The sequence below is a fragment of the Peromyscus leucopus genome, chromosome 10 (genome assembly GCF_004664715.2).
Source record: "Peromyscus leucopus breed LL Stock chromosome 10, UCI_PerLeu_2.1, whole genome shotgun sequence".
NCBI classification, from domain to species: Eukaryota; Metazoa; Chordata; class Mammalia; order Rodentia; family Cricetidae; genus Peromyscus; species Peromyscus leucopus.
In genome coordinates, this window is record NC_051071.1 from 38,600,270 (window position 1) to 38,620,194 (window position 19,925).

At 40.0% G+C, this 19,925-nt stretch overlaps 1 protein-coding gene across 2 annotated transcripts in view; it reads left to right on the top strand.

The window, feature by feature from the left end:
* LOC114690923 (cytosolic beta-glucosidase) overlaps window positions 1–3,448 on the top strand; it is a 139,900-nt gene extending 136,452 nt beyond the window's left edge. For both annotated transcript variants that reach the window (XM_037209028.1, XM_037209029.1), the window contains one exon: window positions 2,588–3,448. In XM_037209028.1, coding sequence (XP_037064923.1) covers window positions 2,588–2,790 — 203 coding nt within the window. In that variant the 3' untranslated portion in view covers window positions 2,791–3,448. The remainder of the gene's footprint in view (window positions 1–2,587) is intronic.
* Window positions 3,449–19,925: the final 16,477 nt, after the last annotated feature.

Genomic DNA, 19,925 nt, shown 5'->3' on the forward strand with positions numbered 1-19,925 from the left:
TTAGAGATTTCTCCCACTTTGGTCTCCTAGCATGGAGTGAAATGATGAACTTAGAGAACTCACATAAATTCTAGAGAATTTATTTTGTATTTATGTACATGTGCAGTTTTGGCCCAAATGATCCATGTTTTTAGTTTTTCTTTCCTTTTTTGTTATTTGAGAATTTCAGTCACATATTTATAATGTGTTTTGACCAAATCTAGCCCCATTCCCTTCTCCTTAATTTTTCCTGTCACTCGATCATTTCCCTTCCTAACTCAATGTTTTATATTCTAACTCACTTCTCTTAGAGTTTTTATTGCTGTGAAGAAACACCATGACCATGGCAACTCTTAAAAAGAAAATATTTAATAGGGGTGGCTCACTTACAGTTTCAGAAGTTTAGTCCATTATCATGCATGGTGGCCCGCAAACAGACTTGGTGCTGGAGGTGAGACTGCTACATCTTGCAGGCAATAGGAAATCAACTGACTTACTGGGAGGTATTCCGAGCATAGAAAACCTCAAAGCCCACCCCCACAGTGACATACTTCCTCCAACAAGGACATACTCATTCCAAAAAAGCCACACCTCCTAATAGTGCCACTCCCTACGAGATTATGGGGGCCAATTATAGTCAAACTATCATAACACGGAATTCATTTAGTGCTGCCTGTATATAAATGTGTTAAAGACAATCTATTGGAGCAGGATAGCCTTTCAGAGGACATATACCTGAAAAAAATTGACATTCTGTCTGCCAGAAGCTATCAATTGCAAATAGCTCCTCAGCTAGAGGTGGGATTTCTTGAGTCCCCTCTCCCCTATCCATGCTGAGATTTTGTCTAGCTTAATCTTGTGCAAGTCTTGTGCATACAGTCTTGTCCTTTGGTTCTTAAAGGGCTGAAGCATCACTCAGTCTAGATGGAGGGCATAGGCAAGGAGATATAGAAAGCATGTTGAGTCTTTCCAAAATTCGTCTTGAGAACTTAGCTATCAAGATGATGGTACTATGAGGTAAGGACTTTGTGACATGATCAGGTAGTAAGGAAAAAGTCATCATCAGTGGGGTTGATGACAATATATGAAGAGACATGAAGGTGCTCATTTTCCCTTCCTGCCACACAAAGATACAGCAAGAAGGTGCCATTAATAAACCTGGATATAGTCCCCCACTGTAGCTGAAGTTTTCTCCAGTCCTCCCTGGGCCAGCAGCCGCTCAGACCAAATAAACACACAGAGGCTTATATTAATTAAAACTGTATGGCCTAATGCTGTAGGCTTCCTGCTAGCTAGATCTTAAATCTTAAAACCCATTTCTATAAATCTATACCTTGCCATGTGACTTGTGGCTTACCAGTATCTTTACACTTCACTTCTCATGGCATTGGCTGACAGTATCTCCTGATTCAGCCTTTCTGTTCCCAGAATTCTCCTCTCTGCTTATCCTGCCTATACTATACTTCCTGCCTGGATACTGGCCATTCAGCATTTTATTTATCAACCAAATCAGAGCAACACATTCACAGCATACAGAGCAATGTCCATAGCACTGGTTTCATACAGAGCGATATCCATAGCACCCCACAAGATGTTGAAGTTGCCATCATCTTGATTTAGGACTTCTTGTCTCTTTGAACTATGACAAATTATTAACCATTGTTTATAAGCTACTCTGTCTTTGTTATAGTGCTACAGTGGCCAGTAACAGAAGTTGCTATGATATTTTTAAGTTTTTCATACTTGCCTGTAGACATGGCCAGAGCTGTGTACTCACCTTTTTCAGTCTGGTGTATCTGATTTCAGAGTTATAAGACATGTACCAGTTTGCTCATGGGGATATAAGGGACAGGCTTCTTTGGGAATGCTACTATCATCTCTTCCAACTGACCAATAGATTTTTCTAGCTATTAGAAGCTATACTGTGATGGTGGATGTGTTTTTAACTGAATACACTTCTGAGTACTAGGAAAGTGTGTGTGTGTGTGTGTGTGTGTGTGTGTGTGTGTGTGTGTATACACTGGAAAAGGCACTGAAAATGTGCATTAAGAGAACAAAAGAATGAAAAATGTCAAAATGACTGATTACATTATTAGAATAATAAGTAACTTCTTTTAATTTTGGGATAAGGCTTCACTATGCCATCCAGGATGATCTACAATTCATTAAGTAGAACCAACTATCTGTGAACCTGCATCCACCCTCCTGTGTCAGACTTCCTCATGCTGAGATTGTGGGTATTGTGTCACCCATGCCTGTCTGTGACTTAACTCCTTAACTGAAACTCGTGCTCAATCAAGCAGAAACCTGGAAAGGGGCATTATTTTAAGTGACAAATATTCATTTATGCTCTGGTGTAGGACTTGATGCTTTGATGATGGTACATACTGTGGAATAACTAAATCAAGCTAATCAACATAGGTATTAGACACCAAATCTAACTTTATTTCAGTGTTGTATCTGTGGTTAAAAAGACAAAGAAGAATTTTGTCTATCCCCACTGAGATCCCTAGCTGGGCACTAGAAAGGAGTGTCCAGTGCTCTTCAGTGATATTTGTTCTCAGAACTTTCTCAGAAATGCTAATGACTCTTTCAAAAACCATTTCAGCTATCCATGTTGATGAAGTCAACCTTCAAGTATACTGTGCATGGTCGCTTCTGGATAACTTTGAGTGGAACAATGGGTACAGCAGAAGATTTGGCCTCTTCCATGTTGATTTTGAAGATCCTGCTAGACCTCGGGTGCCGTACAGGTCAGCCAAAGAATATGCTAAGGTCATCCGAAACAATGGCCTGGGAGGTCCTCTGTAAGGAAGGCAACTGGGAAGTGTCCTTTGCAGAAGCCACTGCTGCTGGCAAGATGGAGAGCTACTTTGGTGATGTTGTCTCAGATAACCTCAAGTTGCCTCTGTTCTCAGTGTTTTGTGATTATAAAGCCTGGATCCTAGGAATGTATGCCATGAGAATCTCTATTTGTTATCTGCATTTTATTAGAAAGTGTTATAGATAGTGAAATGGAGAGTCACAGAAATTGATTTTCATTAAAAAAAAAAAACTGGATATATTTGGAAACTTCAACTTTAACTCTTAGGAAAATTTTCTGAAAAAAGAATGGTAAGTTTATGAAGATAATGCACTGTTGACTTGTGGCTCTAACAGCAGAATTCTTCCTATAAGGGTAGATTTGTGCACCTGCTTACTTTGGGTGCATAGTTATTTTTTGCTTAGGAGATCTCTGTTAGTGTTTGATTCATTAAAATTTCCAGTATGTAATCTAGCACAAAATAGCAAAACTAAAAGCCACAGTATACATTTTGTCCAACAAAAGAACTGATAATATATTTAATGAAATGTATTTGTTAATGTGTTTACAATACATTTTGTTAATGATTTGTTAAATATATATCTTTCTTTTGTCTAATGAACTTTGGAAAATAATAAAATGAATTAAGCTTGAATGGAAGGAAAATATTTTGCTTTGCCTTACTTTGTTTGGCATGCCATTGTCAGAGATGGAACACATCACTTTGTGTTTGCTAGGCAGAATCTCCAACACCAAGCTGTACCCTCACCCCCAGAATCAGTATTTGGGTAATATTTAGCAAAATCCCAGATTCCAGTTACACAGCAACACCAAATTCAAAGCAAAGTGATAAACAGGACATGATATCCATCTTTTATGTTACTATATTTTTTAAAAAAATTATTTATTTTTAAAACATTTAATTATTGACAATTTTATGCATGTATACAATGTACCTTGATCCTATCTATGCTCTACTTTGCCCTCCCATAAACTCTCCCCAACACATTCCCATTCCTTCCTTACCATTTTCATGTCCTTTCTTCTTCTTAAAAAAAAAAAAAAAAAAAGAACAACAACAAAGCTATCTAGTCCAATTAGCATTTCATGCTGGAATACTGACTGATCTTGGTGGCTTGGTCCTGGGCAGGTAACCATAGTTGCAGTGAGTTCCTGAGTGCAATTTCCATGTTATGTCCAGAAGACAGCATTTCATCATACAGGGCCCTATCCTCTGGCTATTACATTCATCCCCCTCCCTCTTCTGTGATGTTTCCTGTGCCTTGGGTTGGTTGTATTTCTATAAATACTTACTTTAAAATCTCGTGAAATAAACATATGCTTTGAGTGGCCAACATGAGTGTAAGCAAAGGAGAGACAGAGATTTACTACACTGCAAACTAAGAAGTTAAAGATGCCCATGGGGTTGGTTGGAGCTGTGGTTTGCTGAGCTGTTTCAGTGGGAGTCAGTAGTAGGTACAGGATTTCTTTGGGAGTTTCATTTCAACCTTCAGCACACCTATCCTATGTGCAGTTCGGTCCTCATGTGATGATAGACATTATTATTAACCTTTTTGCAGATTGGGAAACTGAGGCAGTCCACTCCATATGCCCAAATCACATGTATATTTATTAACTGGTCCAAGGATGTCTCACATCAGCTCTTTATCCAACACATTACATGTTAGGATCCCCTGGGAGTTCTCTCTGTATTTTCTGGACAGGAAAAGACACAAAGGTGTTAAGTTGATGACCTAGCAAGAAACAGCAAGGGTTTCCTGTCCTCTCATGCTGCTTCCCCGAGGAAAATATGTATAGACTTGGCATCTTTGGAAGGCCTTTTCTGTGAGTAGATGAAATGTCATTTTTCCTCTTATAAACTCCGGTCAATTTCTGGATCGTTTTCGTGTTCATTATAAGGGAATTATTTACAGTGGAGAACACAATCTCAGTAACTTTGGACAGAGTGAGAAAGAATCGGTCATAGTAGTTCAATAAACATGGATGCACTGGGGAAAATTATATTAAGATTAAAATGGTATACATGGGGAATTCTATTACATCTTTGCCACTGGTTTGTTATTTTTATTGTTCAATGAGACATTATCTTACAATTTGTGTTCATTTAAGAAGCACATTTCCAAAGCTTATTTCATTCCTTTCCAATCCAGCCTGTCTTTTTCATTTTTACCATGCATCTTGTTTACAATTTATATGCCCTCTTATATTATCTTGCAAGGCAACTGAGTTTTCCTTTTAATTAGGATGCTGCTTTGAGGATTACTTATCCTGTGGGGCAAATTCACAAGTTTTACAACAATACAAATGAGCACTGTGTTTTCCTTTCAAAAACCAGAAAATTAATATTCCATTGTAGATAGAACAGTCTGTCACATTTGGTCTACCAGGTGAAATAAACATTTTCGTTGCACATGCCCATGCTTCTTCCCCGAGTTGCGGTCTTTTGCATCCCTCTTATGGCTTTCCCGGGGCAGCTCTTCATTCCAAAGGTGGACCACACTAGTGGGGCCCCTCAATTAGTCATATAACTTAGTATAAATTATCCTGGGGTTAAGATGAATAAACAAACAACAGTAACAAGAACACATAAAAACCCTGATGGACTTCCCCTTCTCTCCACAAAATTCTCACAGTCCCTATAGTATTTCAATTAGTATTATACTTAATGGTTTGTCTTAGCATTTAAGAATAAGATTGGTTCTGCTTTGCCTGTCCAAGAATCAGAATTTCAATTCTTTAAATTGAAAAGCAAGAGTTGTTCATTATGCTTAGCACCTATAGACATGGCATTCAAATTGTGGAAGGCCACCTGATAGTGGTGATGGCCATGCTTTATATAAAGGGAGACCTACAGATCTCAGTGATAGATTAGACAAACTTGAATTTCTTCTTCATTTCCCCCTTGATTGTTTTACTTTTGAATTTTTCTTTTTCTTGTTATGTGAACACATCTATCTTGTTTGCATCTTGATAATCACATTTAAGAAAATTTTTTATGCTTTTAAACCTATAGTTTATGTTTTAAAATAGACAATTGGCAGGTTGCTAAAAATATACACAAAATGACAAGGCTGCTTCATTCTGATAGGCAGAATGTTTGTCTCCTTACTCCTGAGAAGGGAGGGGTTTCCACCTGAGTCCTTTAGTGCATGAAAAGATGGAAGTAATTTCTCATTAAAGCCTCAAACCAAGAAGTTGGCAACCTCAGTGTTTGGCAGTAGAGTGCCAGTCATGTTTTTATGTCCTGGGAATTTGTGTGTGGCCTGTAGATTTTAATTATTTTTTACAAACTTGAGAATAATGAATACATTTGTAATATATTGAAAAAAATTCCCCAGTACTGACTGACCAAAAAAAAAATAGATTTATATGATAATCCTTAAACACCAATTCTATTACTCAGTGTTAGTCAGAAAGAAAATAGAATGCTGAGCCTTATTACTGGGAGCTCAGAATGTAAATCAAAGCTGATGGAATTAATACTGTTTAATTACTAGCAGCACACCTCACCTGGAGAACACATATTCATCACTCAGCATAATGTTTTAGGCTGGAGTTGTCCTGGGAGGGATGTGGTGCAAATCCTAAAGCATGATGAGCTCTAAATAATGGTGTTATAAAAGACTGCCATACCTTATCATGGCCTTTGGGTATGGGCAACAGCTGTGTACAGAGAGGCAGTGGGTGGGGTGGAGAGGGTGAGATCAAAGTGTTTACTTAAGGTTGGAGGCAGGGATGATTCCTAACTGTGAGAGGTGAAGAATGTGGGGTTTTTATATAACATTTTATCAGCATGTGTTAAATGATAGTGAGTTGCATTTCCATTGTGATATTTTTATATATGCCTAAAAGTTCACTTTGACACTACCCTGTAATTATTCTCTTATCTGCCCTCCCCACTTTGGTTCCCATATAAGGGGTATTTCTTGAAGTAGGAGGACTGACTTTTTATATGTCTGAGTATTGTTCAGTGACTAGTGCTTACCTTCTTGCCTGCATGGCAATTGGTAGATGGTATCCAGCAAATACAGTATTGTCATCACCAAGAGTTCTGAGGGAATGTTTCTGTAAATCTAACATTAACCCAAATTAAAAATCAAAACTGTTCTAGCCAAGTGACATACATCCACTTCCTGACATTCCATGTGCCTCAGCTTCCCCATGTGCAAAATGCCGAGACAGTCACATCAGCAAGTAAATATACAGTGTGTATTGACAGGTTCCTAGAACACAAGAAGGGTATGTTAGCTTGGGCCATCATGTTTCACTCTTAAATGTGTCTATGTCAAACCTCTGCAATTCATTGAGTCTGTTTAGGTTTCCTTTCATGGGTCTGTTTCACACAGAAATTTCTTTGCCTGGATTTCCATTAATTTGGGGTTTACTGCCCTGCCTGTCTATTCCTCTAATGTCCATGGCAGCCATTTTCCACTAGACCTCAGTTATTCAATGGGCCCAAGAAAAGATGCTGACTTTCTTTAGTTTGGTTGACTTGTTCGCTAGTAGGCATGTCATGACACTTCAAAGCTCCTTCAGTGATGTGCTGCACAGAGAAGATTCCATGTTTTATATCATCATTGCAGTTGGAGGTGTTCTGTGACTGAATCAGTATATGTTTACTAAACTCACCTACACAGCATTTTGAAGAGCCACAATGCAGTGGCTCTGAAGAATCACCTGGACTTTGTGTAGCTTGATAGAGACGAGATAATTAATTGTACATATGTAGAGGAGGCAATCTTTTTGGTCACCTGGGATGGTCATATATGGTTTCACAGTCAATGGAATATCATCTAGGCTGAGTGTAGTAATGAATGCTTGTAATGCTAGAACTCAGGAGGTGGAGGCAGAGGGATAGGAGTTCAAAGCTGCATAACGACTTGAAGCCAGGCAAGCACAATTTGTGCTACTCAACTCCTCCCCCATGTATGACTTTCCACTTGGATGACCTACTAAGGGTCAAGCTATTAAAGAAAACTGGCCCCCCACCTCCCAGTGTCTATCAGATGTCTTTCCTGAGCTTGCTCAGGTATTGTGAATACTGTTACAACTTCTATGAGTTCATATGTGCAACTGTCCTGCTACACCCAGAAGCACTACTTCCTTGCAGTCATTCATTATCTATGGCTCCTATAATCTTTCTGTCTCCTCTTCCACAATGATCCCATATACCTGAATCATTGAACATGGAGAAATCAAGCTGGTGCTCATCTGAGTCCTTCATCTTTATTTATTGGCTAGTTTCATGGCGCTGGCAGGCTGCATGCATGTAACCAGAGGAGAAAAGTAATCATCCATATTGCCTAGCTTTTAACCCTGTGAGCTACAATAATGATCATCCACAAAAGACATGTCCACTTGTACAATAATGATTAAAGTCATGAGAGTAACTAACTACTTTCTGAATGGATAAGTTTAACCTCATACCTGGCACCTTTATTGTGGCCAAGAATCTATCAGGAGAACCTACTACTGTTACTCTGCCAAGTGATTATAGTATTTAACTGATTCCTAATGACATCATTTTATTTGAAGATCAGTGTCTCTCTCAACCATCATCAGGGAAGATTCTTTTGCAGTAGATGGTGATTAACACAGAGTCCTGCCTGCAACTAGTCAGAGAGTGAAGAGAATAAGAGACCATGGAGTTCTCAGCCCTAAACTAGACAATGAGAGCATACCTTCTTATGAAAAAGCTCAGATACAGATTCAATGGTCAATATGACTTATTGGACATTTGGGTAATGAAGGCTAGGTAAGTCAACAATGACTCTGTGAAGGAGCCATCATGCAACGGATAAAAAGTGACCAGCATTTTCTTTGTTCTAACCAGAAACACAACCTACAAGAAGGATTTAAAAATGCTGATTACAGTTTTGAGATTAATTACTTTCTCTTGTCTAGAGTAACTAATTGGTGTTTCTGTTGTACATGAATTTTTCTTCCTAGCTCTTTTTTCCTAGTGCTGGGAATTGAACCCAAGTCTCTGTAGATGCTACAACAGTGCTTTACCACTGGGCTACTTCCCCAATGCCTGGTTTCCTTTTCTAATTAATATGTCCTCAAGTCCTTTGTTCTCTCCAATGATGGTCCTCATTAACCACTACTTTACCTTGTACTATTGTGGTAGTTTAAATGTAATTGCCCCCATAAACTCATAGGGACTGGCCCTATTAAGAGGTGTGGTTTTATTGGAGTAGGTATGGCTTTGTTGGAGGAAGTGTGTCATTGTAGAGGCAGGCTTTGAGGTCTCATATATGCTCAAGCTATACCTAGTGTCTCAGACCATGTCCTGTTGCCTGTTGGTCATGATATACAATGCTCAGCTTCTGCAGCACCATGTTGCAACATGAAGATAATGGACTAAATCTCTGAAAATATAAACCACACCAATTAAATGTTTTTCCTTTATAAGAGTTGCCAAGCTTGTGGTGCCTCTTCTCAGCAACAGAAAACCTAACTAAGGCAACCTGCCCTGGGCAGCAATGAGAAAGCATGACCCCGTTGAGTGCCATTATGACTGAGTGGGACAAGGAGACCCACAAGCCTGCCCATGGCAGCTTGCCTTGGGCTGAGAGGAGAAAACACTGGCCCACTGGGTAACTTGTGTCACTGGATGATTGGGCACTATTATGGTGAGCAAATATAAGGTGGGTTATGGGGGAGAAAGAGGGATACAGGGTGGTTCATATCCCATGGAAAGAGGGAGATCTGAAGAGGTGAAAGTGATGATGAGTGGACTGAGGTGGGTGGGGGCCATGGTGGTGTCCAGGCCTAGGCTGCTGCTACACCCTTGTCTGGGTCTGTGACCCTTCTGTAGCCATGGTCTCTGTTAATGTCTATGGCTCCTATTACCACTGAGGGTGGAAAGAACATAGCTGCACAGAATTGGCTCTGTCCCTTACTAGCTACAACTCTAGGGAAACTGGTACTGATTCACCAGCTGCAGACCAGGGAGAGCAGATCCTGCACCTCACCTCGGCAGCACAATAGAGCTGACCCTGTTTGTGGGGTAAGTGGGTGAGCTAGCCGGACAATGTGAGCAAGGAAGAGCTGACCCCACTCCCCTCATCTGGCATATGGTGGTGAATGTGATAGAAAGATGCCCCTCTCAGCACCTTAGGGAAGAGAAGGGGCTAATCCTTTCCCCTTAACAGCTGCAACACTTGGGAAAGTGGGCCCTGCACCTCACCTGGGCAGCACACTAGACCTGACTCTACTGATGGGGGCACAAGTGAGCTGGCACTGAGAATGTGAGTATGGGAGACCTGGCCCTGACCCTCATCTGCCATATGGTGGAGTGGACAAGGGAGAGATGCCTCTCTCTACCCCTTACCACCTGTGGCAGATAGGAGAGCTGCCTGGCCCTGAGGCCATAAGAGTGGGAGAGCTGTTCCTGCTCCTCACCAGATGCAACACTCAGTAGAGTGGCCCCTGCACCTTGCCTGTGTAATACAGTAGACCTGACTCTGGTGGTGGAGATGTGGGTGAGCCTGCCCTGAGGCTGTGAAAGCAAGAGAACCAGTCCCACCTTTTGCTCCTTGGTGCATAGGGTGAACTAGCTTGGGTAACACTGGAGCTCTCACCCAGGTTCAGAACCAGGGCTATGAGTTGCCTCCTCCCCCCCCCTCAAATTCACCCCATCTATGAATCTTCTGGAACATGTGAAGGGGCTGGTCATGTAGATCCAAAGCTGCAGGATCTTCAGGGCAACAACAGGCTATTCAAGAGGAGTCCCAGTGAGGGCCTAGTATTGATAGTATAGCAGAAACCAGAGGCCTCAAACCAGACCAACGGCTCTTTGCAATGAACACTTGCAAGTGAAGATGTATGGAATAAAAGGTTTACTGTGTGACTCATCTTGTCATATTACAATTTCCATGATTAGATTTTTCTCTTTTCTCTTTCTTTTTTTTTCCCTCTATTTCCTTTTCTCTTAAAACTTATTTCAATTTTGGGGGGTGGTTTGCAAGGGCAGAGGGCAGATACAAAGGGATGAGGAGATGAATGAGATCAAGATACATGATGTGTTAGCCACAGAGAATAAATAAAGTTAAAAAAATAGACCCTAAGACACACTACCAAGAGTTGGGTTTGTTTAGTTTTCATCTCCAAGTGAGATCATGTGACAGGTTACTTTTTGTGCTTGGCCTATTTCCCTTTATATCATGTCCTTCAGCTCCCTTTATATGTTTCCCTAAGTGATAGAAATGTATTAGAAATTCCTTCACATCATATGTTCTAAATGATAGATCTTATGCTTTTTTTAACATTTCATACAAGAATACATTTTTTTTACGCAATTCATGTATTGATGAGTATTCAGGTTAAACTGACTAACTGAATTAATTTCTTTTAGATAAATGCCCAACAGTGGAATTGCTCTATTTTTTTTTGTAATGTCAAGGCACTTCCACAATGTTATCAAAATGTTTGAACTAATTTACATTTCCACCAACAGTGTTCAAGGGTTCCTTCCCCTTCATGTCCACATCAATAATTGCTATTTTTCTCCTTTTTGATGATAGCCATTCTAACAGGAACAAATTGATAAAAACCACAATACTTTTATTCATGTATTTACTTGTTCAGTGGTAACTTCAGGTTTTATTCATTTTGTATTTTTGCTGTGGAATGTCACTGTGAATGTGTGTTGCTCTGATTGGTTGATAAATAAAATGCTGATTGGCCAGTAGCCAGACAGGAAGTATGGGTGGAATAAGCAGACAAGGAGAATTCTGGGAAGAGGAAGGTTGAGTCGGGAGTCACCAGCTAGTCACAGAGGAAGCAAGATGACAAGGCAGAACTGAGAAAAGGTACCAAGCCATCTGGCTAAAAATAAATAGGAATTATGGGTTAAATTAAGTGTAAGAGTTAGTTAGTAATAAGCCTGAGCTAAATGGCCAAGCAGTTATAAATAATATTAAACCTCTGTGTGATTATATTATAAAAAGGCTGCAGGACTATGGGTGAGAAATTTGTCCCAACTGTGGGCCAGGTGGGACAGAGGAAATCTTCCTACTACATATTTTCTCTACCTAGGGTCATATTCAGGGTCTGTGAGTAATTTATCAATGTATAAAGTTATTGATTTAGTCTATCTGATGTGGTCAGATTTGAATTTATAGTTGAAACTTCAGATGTGAAATGACTTTCGTAATCCTGACATAGGTCCCATAAGATATTCTATAGTGATCTCCACCCTCCCCCCATAAATGAATTGTGGTAGTGAGGAAATAACTTTTACCAATCACAGAGATATCAAGTAGTACATCCAGTATGGAAACCCATACAACATTTATTTGGATATCAAGCGTACTTTTTTTTTTTTTCTGGCAATGATATAGGAGATTCAAGCCTAGTGCCCAGGGCTAATGATTTCTAGAAACATTCAGACAGCTGCCCTGATATACAGTTTAACCACAGGCCCTTTTATATAAGTTCCTCTGTGTCTCTGAAACTTCATCCAATTTTCCATACTTTCCAGCTGGCTGTTTCATAGAGTGCTAGATGTTTAGCTTCTTCCCTTATAAAGACAGCCACCGTCTATACCAAACATTCTCTTTGTTTACATACTCAGGCCATTTTGTTTTGGAATCGTGTCTCCTAAAGTTTGGTACTTTTCCAAGAAATGAATCACCAAACCTAAATTTTCCCCATGATCCAAGTTTTGTATTTTGGCTTCCAGTTGAAAGATATGATGGTTAAGAAAGCACACGGAACCTAGAATTTTATTTCATCTCTGTACTTTTTAGAACATGTGACCCCAGCAACTTATATTTTTGATTTTTACTATCTACTGAGTATTAAAATAATACAGGGTTATTTAAAAAATGAGATGATACATGAAAGTAACCAAGTCTATATATAGTTCACTAATGATAATAGTGGTAGTTACTATTATTATTTTCTGCTGGTGTTGGTTAAAGATTGAAACAGAAGGGAGAAAAATTTAGCTAAGCAGTCCTTGCTCCATACCTGTCTTACTTTCCAGTCCTTCTCATCTAAACAAAAGCAATTGCCTTACATGAGTGGCATGCATTGGCTAGTCCAACAAAGCATCCATGTCCTCTTACAGCATAGGCACATTCTCCCCTGAACTGAAATTCTAACCCAATCTTAATTCCTCTTTTACTTTTCCACATCCATCTTGCCCAGGGAATGTAGGGTTGTTTTCTAGAAGACTGACCACTTTCCAAAGCACTACTTGCCACCAGATGGGTTAAGAATTGCTCTTCATCACATGTAATTCTGTGGTGGGCACTCTGTGGGTTCAGTTTCCATGTTCTGCAGAACCAAAACATTTTATTTACCATCCGTATAAAGAAGATCAGTGATGAAGTTTTCTGCATTCTACTGTGCAAATGTCTCCCTCTCTTTTTTCCCTCCCTATAAACTACAATACACACTTCTTATTAAACTGTGAATTGATTTGCATGGAAGACAGAACCAGTGAAAAGGTTTGGCAGCAAATAAACATTTTCTTTGCCCTCTGTGTTTCATTTTTGTACAGTAGAATGCATTCCTGAAAACCTTCCAGATCCACTATGTTCTGATCACACTGTCTATTATAATTCTGCCCGATGGCAAACTTCTCCTTATTGACTCTAAATTACATTTAATCCTGTTAGGATCACTTTTTATTGAAAGGCATGCGTTGTGATGGCATTGACGGGAATCCAGCAACCAAGATGCCCAGCCAGAGGAAAATAAACTCTTGGAGCTTTCTAATGCTTGTCATTTTCACGCTGGGCCCAGCTGTGGAGCCTCTTGAAGGATGGAGAGGATTGGGGTGCTCAGTGCAGATAATGGTCCGCTCCTGGGCGGTGTGGAGAGCTCTCCACCACAAGAAAATAATCTTTTGAGCCCAGTGGACTAAGAACCAAAGACCATTTTGAGCTAAGACAGTATAATTCTATTAGTGAAAAGCCCTTGCAGGGGGAAATTGCCTGTGTTAAAATCTGTGCACAAATTAAAATAACAGGGCTAAAGGGGAAAATATCTCTATAAAAGGCTTTATGGCTCTAGTGGATAATAATATCCTGTCACATTAGGATCTGGGGACCTAAAGATATAGTCTTTTTTTTTTATAGCATATTGGTATCCTTTTCTCAACTTTAGCTTGTGCAATAAATCTGTTCTTGAGGGCTTATTTGATGAATCTGAATGTTGTACCAACACATACTATTGCTTCTTATCAAGAAAATGCTGAAAATGAAGTCTGTACATCTTGGTTGCATGTTGATACCTCTTAAAATTGATGTCATCTAAAGAAATAATTTTTTCTAAGTATATTGAATGCATACATTCCCTGTAATTTTTATAGATTTTTTTTGTGGCAAGTACTGTTAATACTGCTATTTTGATACAGCATGTGAAATCCATTTAAGCACACACATCAATTTAGAATAGGTCATTAAAAGGAGTGAATAGTTTTTAAAAAAAAGAAAACATCCTATAATAATAAAGGTATTCATTTTATAAGGTGACAGAATTCTGAAGTCCTGAGGACTGTTCAACTGTTGAATAGAGAATGTCACATATCACAGTGTTACCCACAAATTGTTCATTCATTGGACAGTGGCTGTAACTGAAAGTTCACGGATATTTCTAATTCTGTGAGAAAGGCAACATGTTAAGTACTTAAGAACTGTACCATGTAAGTAAATAAAAACATAGTTCATAATTCTGCTAAAGGATGGTGGCAGCATTTACTCTAGAATTAAACAATGAAAGAGATGATGCTTTGAACTCTCATTGTTGGCTGGGGGTTCAATATCATAGCATTTCTCTTCAATAACACAAGACAGAAGCCAACAAGGTTATTATCTTCTGCCCATGTTCCAGCACTCTTTTTTTGCTTTTCTTTCTCTTCTTCATCTCTTTTCTTTCTCTCTTATCAATTATCTTCTCTTACCAATTCCTGCCCTTTCCTTCAGTGCCTCTACTCTCTCTCTCCAACTTCACCAGACATTTATTAAGAGCCTTCTTGGTCTAGGCATGGTGCAGGCATTGTCACAATTCTGTGACCAAGACAGATACACTCATGTCTTCATGCCGCTTGCAAGATGGTAACGGTACAGGGCTACCCAGTAAGTTCAAATTGTGTTCAGGGCACTCCTGAGGAGATGCTGTCTCATCCTCCTTTAAGAATTAAGTTGCTAGACATGAATAAAGTGGCTCACTGGAAAATCCTAGCATTCCTCCATCTTAAAAAAAAGAAAGAAAGAAAAGAAAAAAAAAACTAAAAAAAAAGAAAAATCAACAACCACATTTCCCCCCAAATCTCTAAAGGAATATACAAGAAAACAATGACAAATCATAAGCAGCCCTGGCAAGTACAGGCCATATGCATCCCAGGATAGCTGGGAGCATAGCCCAAGACATTTGTAGATGACATTACTGTGTTGCAGTGTCAAAAGTTAGGCTAGAGTCTAGAAACCCTAGATGGCTGTAAAGAAAAATACAGGAATACAAAACCTCCATTTCCTCATCTCTCCAGGTGAGGTCAAGTTGGGATTAGAGGAATTTTTCCCTGTGAAGAAAAGGTAAGCAAGGGGATGCCTCAGCTCCCATCACTACCATGGACATTTACAATCCTTACTACTGGAGACTCATGGAGTCTTTGAGCCCAGCTGAGGATGCTTCCTGGGGCTCATAAGCTGAGCTTTCCCAGCAGATACTACCCCGTGTCTCCAGCCCATGCTCCGCCACTCCTCATTCGTACTCTGTTCTGAGTATGGAAAGCCATTGCACTTCTCCTTCCATGATGCTCTGCTCCCCTCCACCTGCTATGCGATGGGCTGTCCCTGAGCAGAGCTTCCACTGGCACCTTACCACTACTGCCAAGCACTCATAGCCTCTCCCTGCCCTCGTATTTGGTTCTGCTCTACTTTCCTATTAAGAAAAGCTGTGATGACACCTGATTGCTTAGGACCCAGAGCCTTGAACTCCTGGAGCAATCACACATTTGGGAGGACTCTGTTGCTAAGTCTTCCGCACAAGGAGGAAGTCACTAGGGAATCTAAACTCTGGTACACCAACAAAGTGTCACACTTTTCTGGATTCACAGCTGATAAAGCATTTCACCTTCAGAGAGATACAGATTCTGCTAAAAGGTATGCACACACTTTAGTAGCATGAGAAGATACAGTGCCTTGCAGTCTAGGGCATCAGTGCCTTGGCTGGCCTGTATTATTTTTACCTTCTAGGTCAAACAATCACAGTGCTGTAACTATCTGTAATGCAATTGTGCTGACCTCTTGGAGGTGGTGCTGTTAAGATCACCTGCCTTTCCCAAGTAGAGACACCATTGTGTTGCTCTGCTGTGGTTATCTCAGTGTATCTGGTAGCAACTTGCCACTACAAAGCCCTTGCTTCTGCTACACCCAGCCTCAGAACCTGGATTTACTTCCATGTCTTATCATGCCAGGGTCCAGTGCCACCCCAGTGTAGTGTGTTCACTAGAGCTTAAAATACTGTCTCTCCCATTTGCTCACAGTTTTCAGTTAAATCTGTGACCTGGCTCCCAAGGTCCAAGGCTTTGGAGCACCTTTTTGTCCTCAGAGCCAAGCTGATGCTCTGAGCTATTAGAGTGCATGTTGACCTTGCCTTAGGTGTTGAACTATATCCACTAGGGCCTTTGGATGTAAGCTTGCACTCAGGTCAAATATGCTAGCATATTTTGTAAGGTCCTAAGCTCAGGGATTTGACTCTGCAGCTCTTGCAGAACACTGTCCTTCAAGCACAAAGAAAACATGGCCATCTTCATCAGCGCAGGTGTGACTATCACAAAGAACCTTCAATATCAGATATGTTGACATGATCTTGACTGCTGATGTTCCCTCCTAGAAGAAGGGTACGGGGAGGATCATTGGACATTCACCTGAGATTCCAGTTACTTCTTTCTACACCTCCTTCCAAGCTAAGTATAATTTTGTGAAGCCACATGTGGTCTCATTCTCCTGAAGTCATAATATATAGAGTGTGAAAGGGCAGCTTCAGGGAGATTCTGTCTATGCCACTATGGGGAACTTGTCATCCAGGCTGGGTTAGAAATATTTGAGAATATGGCTGTTTGGGGATCCTCTATGATCCTATAAGTAACCCTTCACACATGCAGTATAAGTGAGACCAATAAATTTTTAAAAATGGACTTTGGTAAAATTGTACTTGGATCTTGATGTCCAATCTGGGGTGAATGAGTATTTGTTTATATTCCCCCAGAGAAAGTTCTTGCAATAGTATCTCTTCCCAATACCCTGCCCTGGATGCAAGAGCTTGAGCTGTGGCTTGAGTCACTGTGGCTGCTGGTGAACTCTGTTAATTCTAATAAGGGAGCATCCCCTCCGATATGGCTTTCCATTAAGGGAAAACAAGGGCCACATCTGTAAGTCCTTGCCACTAGAATTATGAAGCTGCCATCACTAGTCCTGTAGCACTAAGCACATGTGCACATGTCGTCATCGTAATGTTAATGACAACTGAAGGAGCCTCAGGGAAACTCCACCACGCACCCACATAGAAGCTGAGCAACTTACACTTTGCAAATACTATTAGCTTTAATTGTTAACTGGACACTGCCTAGAGTCACCTGAGGGAAGAGCATTAACTGAAGAATTGCCTAGGTCAGACTGGCCTTTGGGTATGTCTATGGGGGATTATCTTGATGGCTACACTGTAGGTAGTACCATTCCCTGGGAAAGTGGTCCTGGGCTGTTAAGACAGCTAGCTAGCAAGCAGCATCTTCCATGGTTCCTGCTGGACTTTCTCAGCTGGGATTCAGATTCTTGGACAGAGCTAAGTCTGTGCGGAATAGCTGGCATGCTTGTCTTCAAGTTCCTGCTTGAATCTCTGCCTTGACTTCTCCCATTGATGAACTGAAACTTAGAAGCTCAAATGAATCCTTTCCTCCCTGTGTTGTTTTTGCTCAGAGTGTTTTATCACAGCAGCAGGAAGAAATATAGACACTGCATGACTGGTACCATAGTCACATCTGTGGGTACAAATCTTGCCATGTGAAAGCCACTGTGCAAAATAAAAAAAAAAAAAAGGACACAGCACTCCCTTGTGCAGTCAATAATGTAGGAGCATAAGGATGATTAAAAAAAGATATATGGCCCAACCAAAAGAACACAGTAACCCAGTAATTACCACCAAATAAATGGGAATGTATAGATTACATGAAAGAGAGTTCAAAATAATTATCTTAAAAAAACAAAACCTATTGAGACATTGGCCATTCATTTGAGAGCATTTTCCTCTGTAGGGTTCTTTCAGTCACTGTCCACTCCAGTCTTTGAGAGTGCCTTACGTTACCTTGTAATGAACTCCATCTATTTTCCACACAGAAAAAAGAAAACTCAGCAAGAGAAGGAAACAAAACAAGTGAGAGGAGGAACAAATAATATCTAATGAAACAAACGAGAGCTTCTTGTATTGGGAGGCATGTAGCTGTTTAGATCCATGAAGCTGGAAGGTCTCCATATAAATTTTAGCTGAAATAGGCCTTTCCAAGCCACACTGCAGTCAAATTATCCAAAGGCAAAGAAGATTTTTTTAAATCAACAAAAACAGAGAATTTTTAGTATTCTATGAGTGGATTTCTCAGCAGAAACTTTGCACTAAGAAGAGAATAGGATCATATACTCATAATGCTGAAAAAAAATTCTAAGAGCATATAGTCAAGAATGCACTACCCTTGCAATACCCAGAAAAACTGTCTTCCAGAAAAAAAAATGAAGTGAAAACCAAGGGACATCATTACTAGAATGACTTAAGGAATTTTTTATCCATCAGAAATAAATGATAATTATTGTCATGGAAATAAAATGTGAAGTTCATAGATAAGGGTAAACACACAATGAAAGTCTAAAGAAAGTCAAATTCTTAAACTTTGTCAACAAAAATGTAGATTTCTACATTCATGAAAACAGTATGATAATTTCTGAAGTTATTAGAAATAGGATTTATGTATAACCTAGGAGTGATTCTTAGACGTACTCAAAGTAAATGTAATGATTAACTTCTTAAGATAGTTGAATACCCATGCTCATTGCAGATTGCCTTCATGCCTAAGGAATGCTGCTGAGGCCAGGCATATGTTAGGGGTGTCCCAGAATGGAGGCTTACTGGAGAGGTCATTGCATGAACTTGTGAAGTTGAAGCCTGGATTGAGAACCCAAGATGTTAGAGATGCCAGAGTCATGGCATACCTGCCGAGAAGAGCAGCTAACAGGGAGTGGAACCAGACCACGAGAAAGAAGTGTGTTGCAGTTAACTAAGTTTAATGGAGTTGGAGATGTGGAATGCATTTTGACATTAGACATGGAGTTGCAGAGTTTGTAGTTTGCTCAGCTCGTTTTTGGTCTGGCTGTGGTTCAGCATTTCCTTGCTATGCTTCTTTCTCTGCACGTTGAAATGGTAATAAATAGCCTGTGCCATTATATGTTGGAAATATGTGATCTGCTTTTTGATTTTGATTTTTACAAGTGATTACAGTTAAGAGATTGCATGAATCTCAGAAGAGACTTTGAACTTTAAAATATTGTTGAGACTGTGACAAACTATGGGGACTTTTGAAGTTGGACTAAATGAATATTGCATTATGATATTGTTACAAGCTTATGGGGATCAGGGAGTGGAATGTGGTGGTTTGAAAGAAAATGGCTCCCAAATGCACTTGTAGGAGGTGTGGCCTTGTTGGAGGAAGTGTGTCACTGTGGGAGTGGGCTTTGAAGTCTTGCTCAAGGTTCCCTCAGTGTGACAGTCAGTCAACTTCCTGTTGCCTGCAAGATGTAGCCGTCTCTGCTCCAGCACCATGTCTATCTGCAGGCCACCATGCTCCCTGTCATGCCGATAATGGACTGAACCTCTGAAACTGTAAGCAACTCATCCCAATTAAATGTTTTCTTTATAAGAGTTGCCATGGTCATGGTGTCTTTTCACAGCAATACAAAAAATCCTGGCTAAGACATAGGTCATGGAAGCTCTAAAGTATGCATGATGGGTAAAACTTTACCGGCTGTCTTAAACTTATTTTATACTTTTGATTTTTTTTTTTTAAATTTCAAAATCCATCTGGTGGTGGAGGAGACACCATTATCTTGTCAGAGCTTAGGGC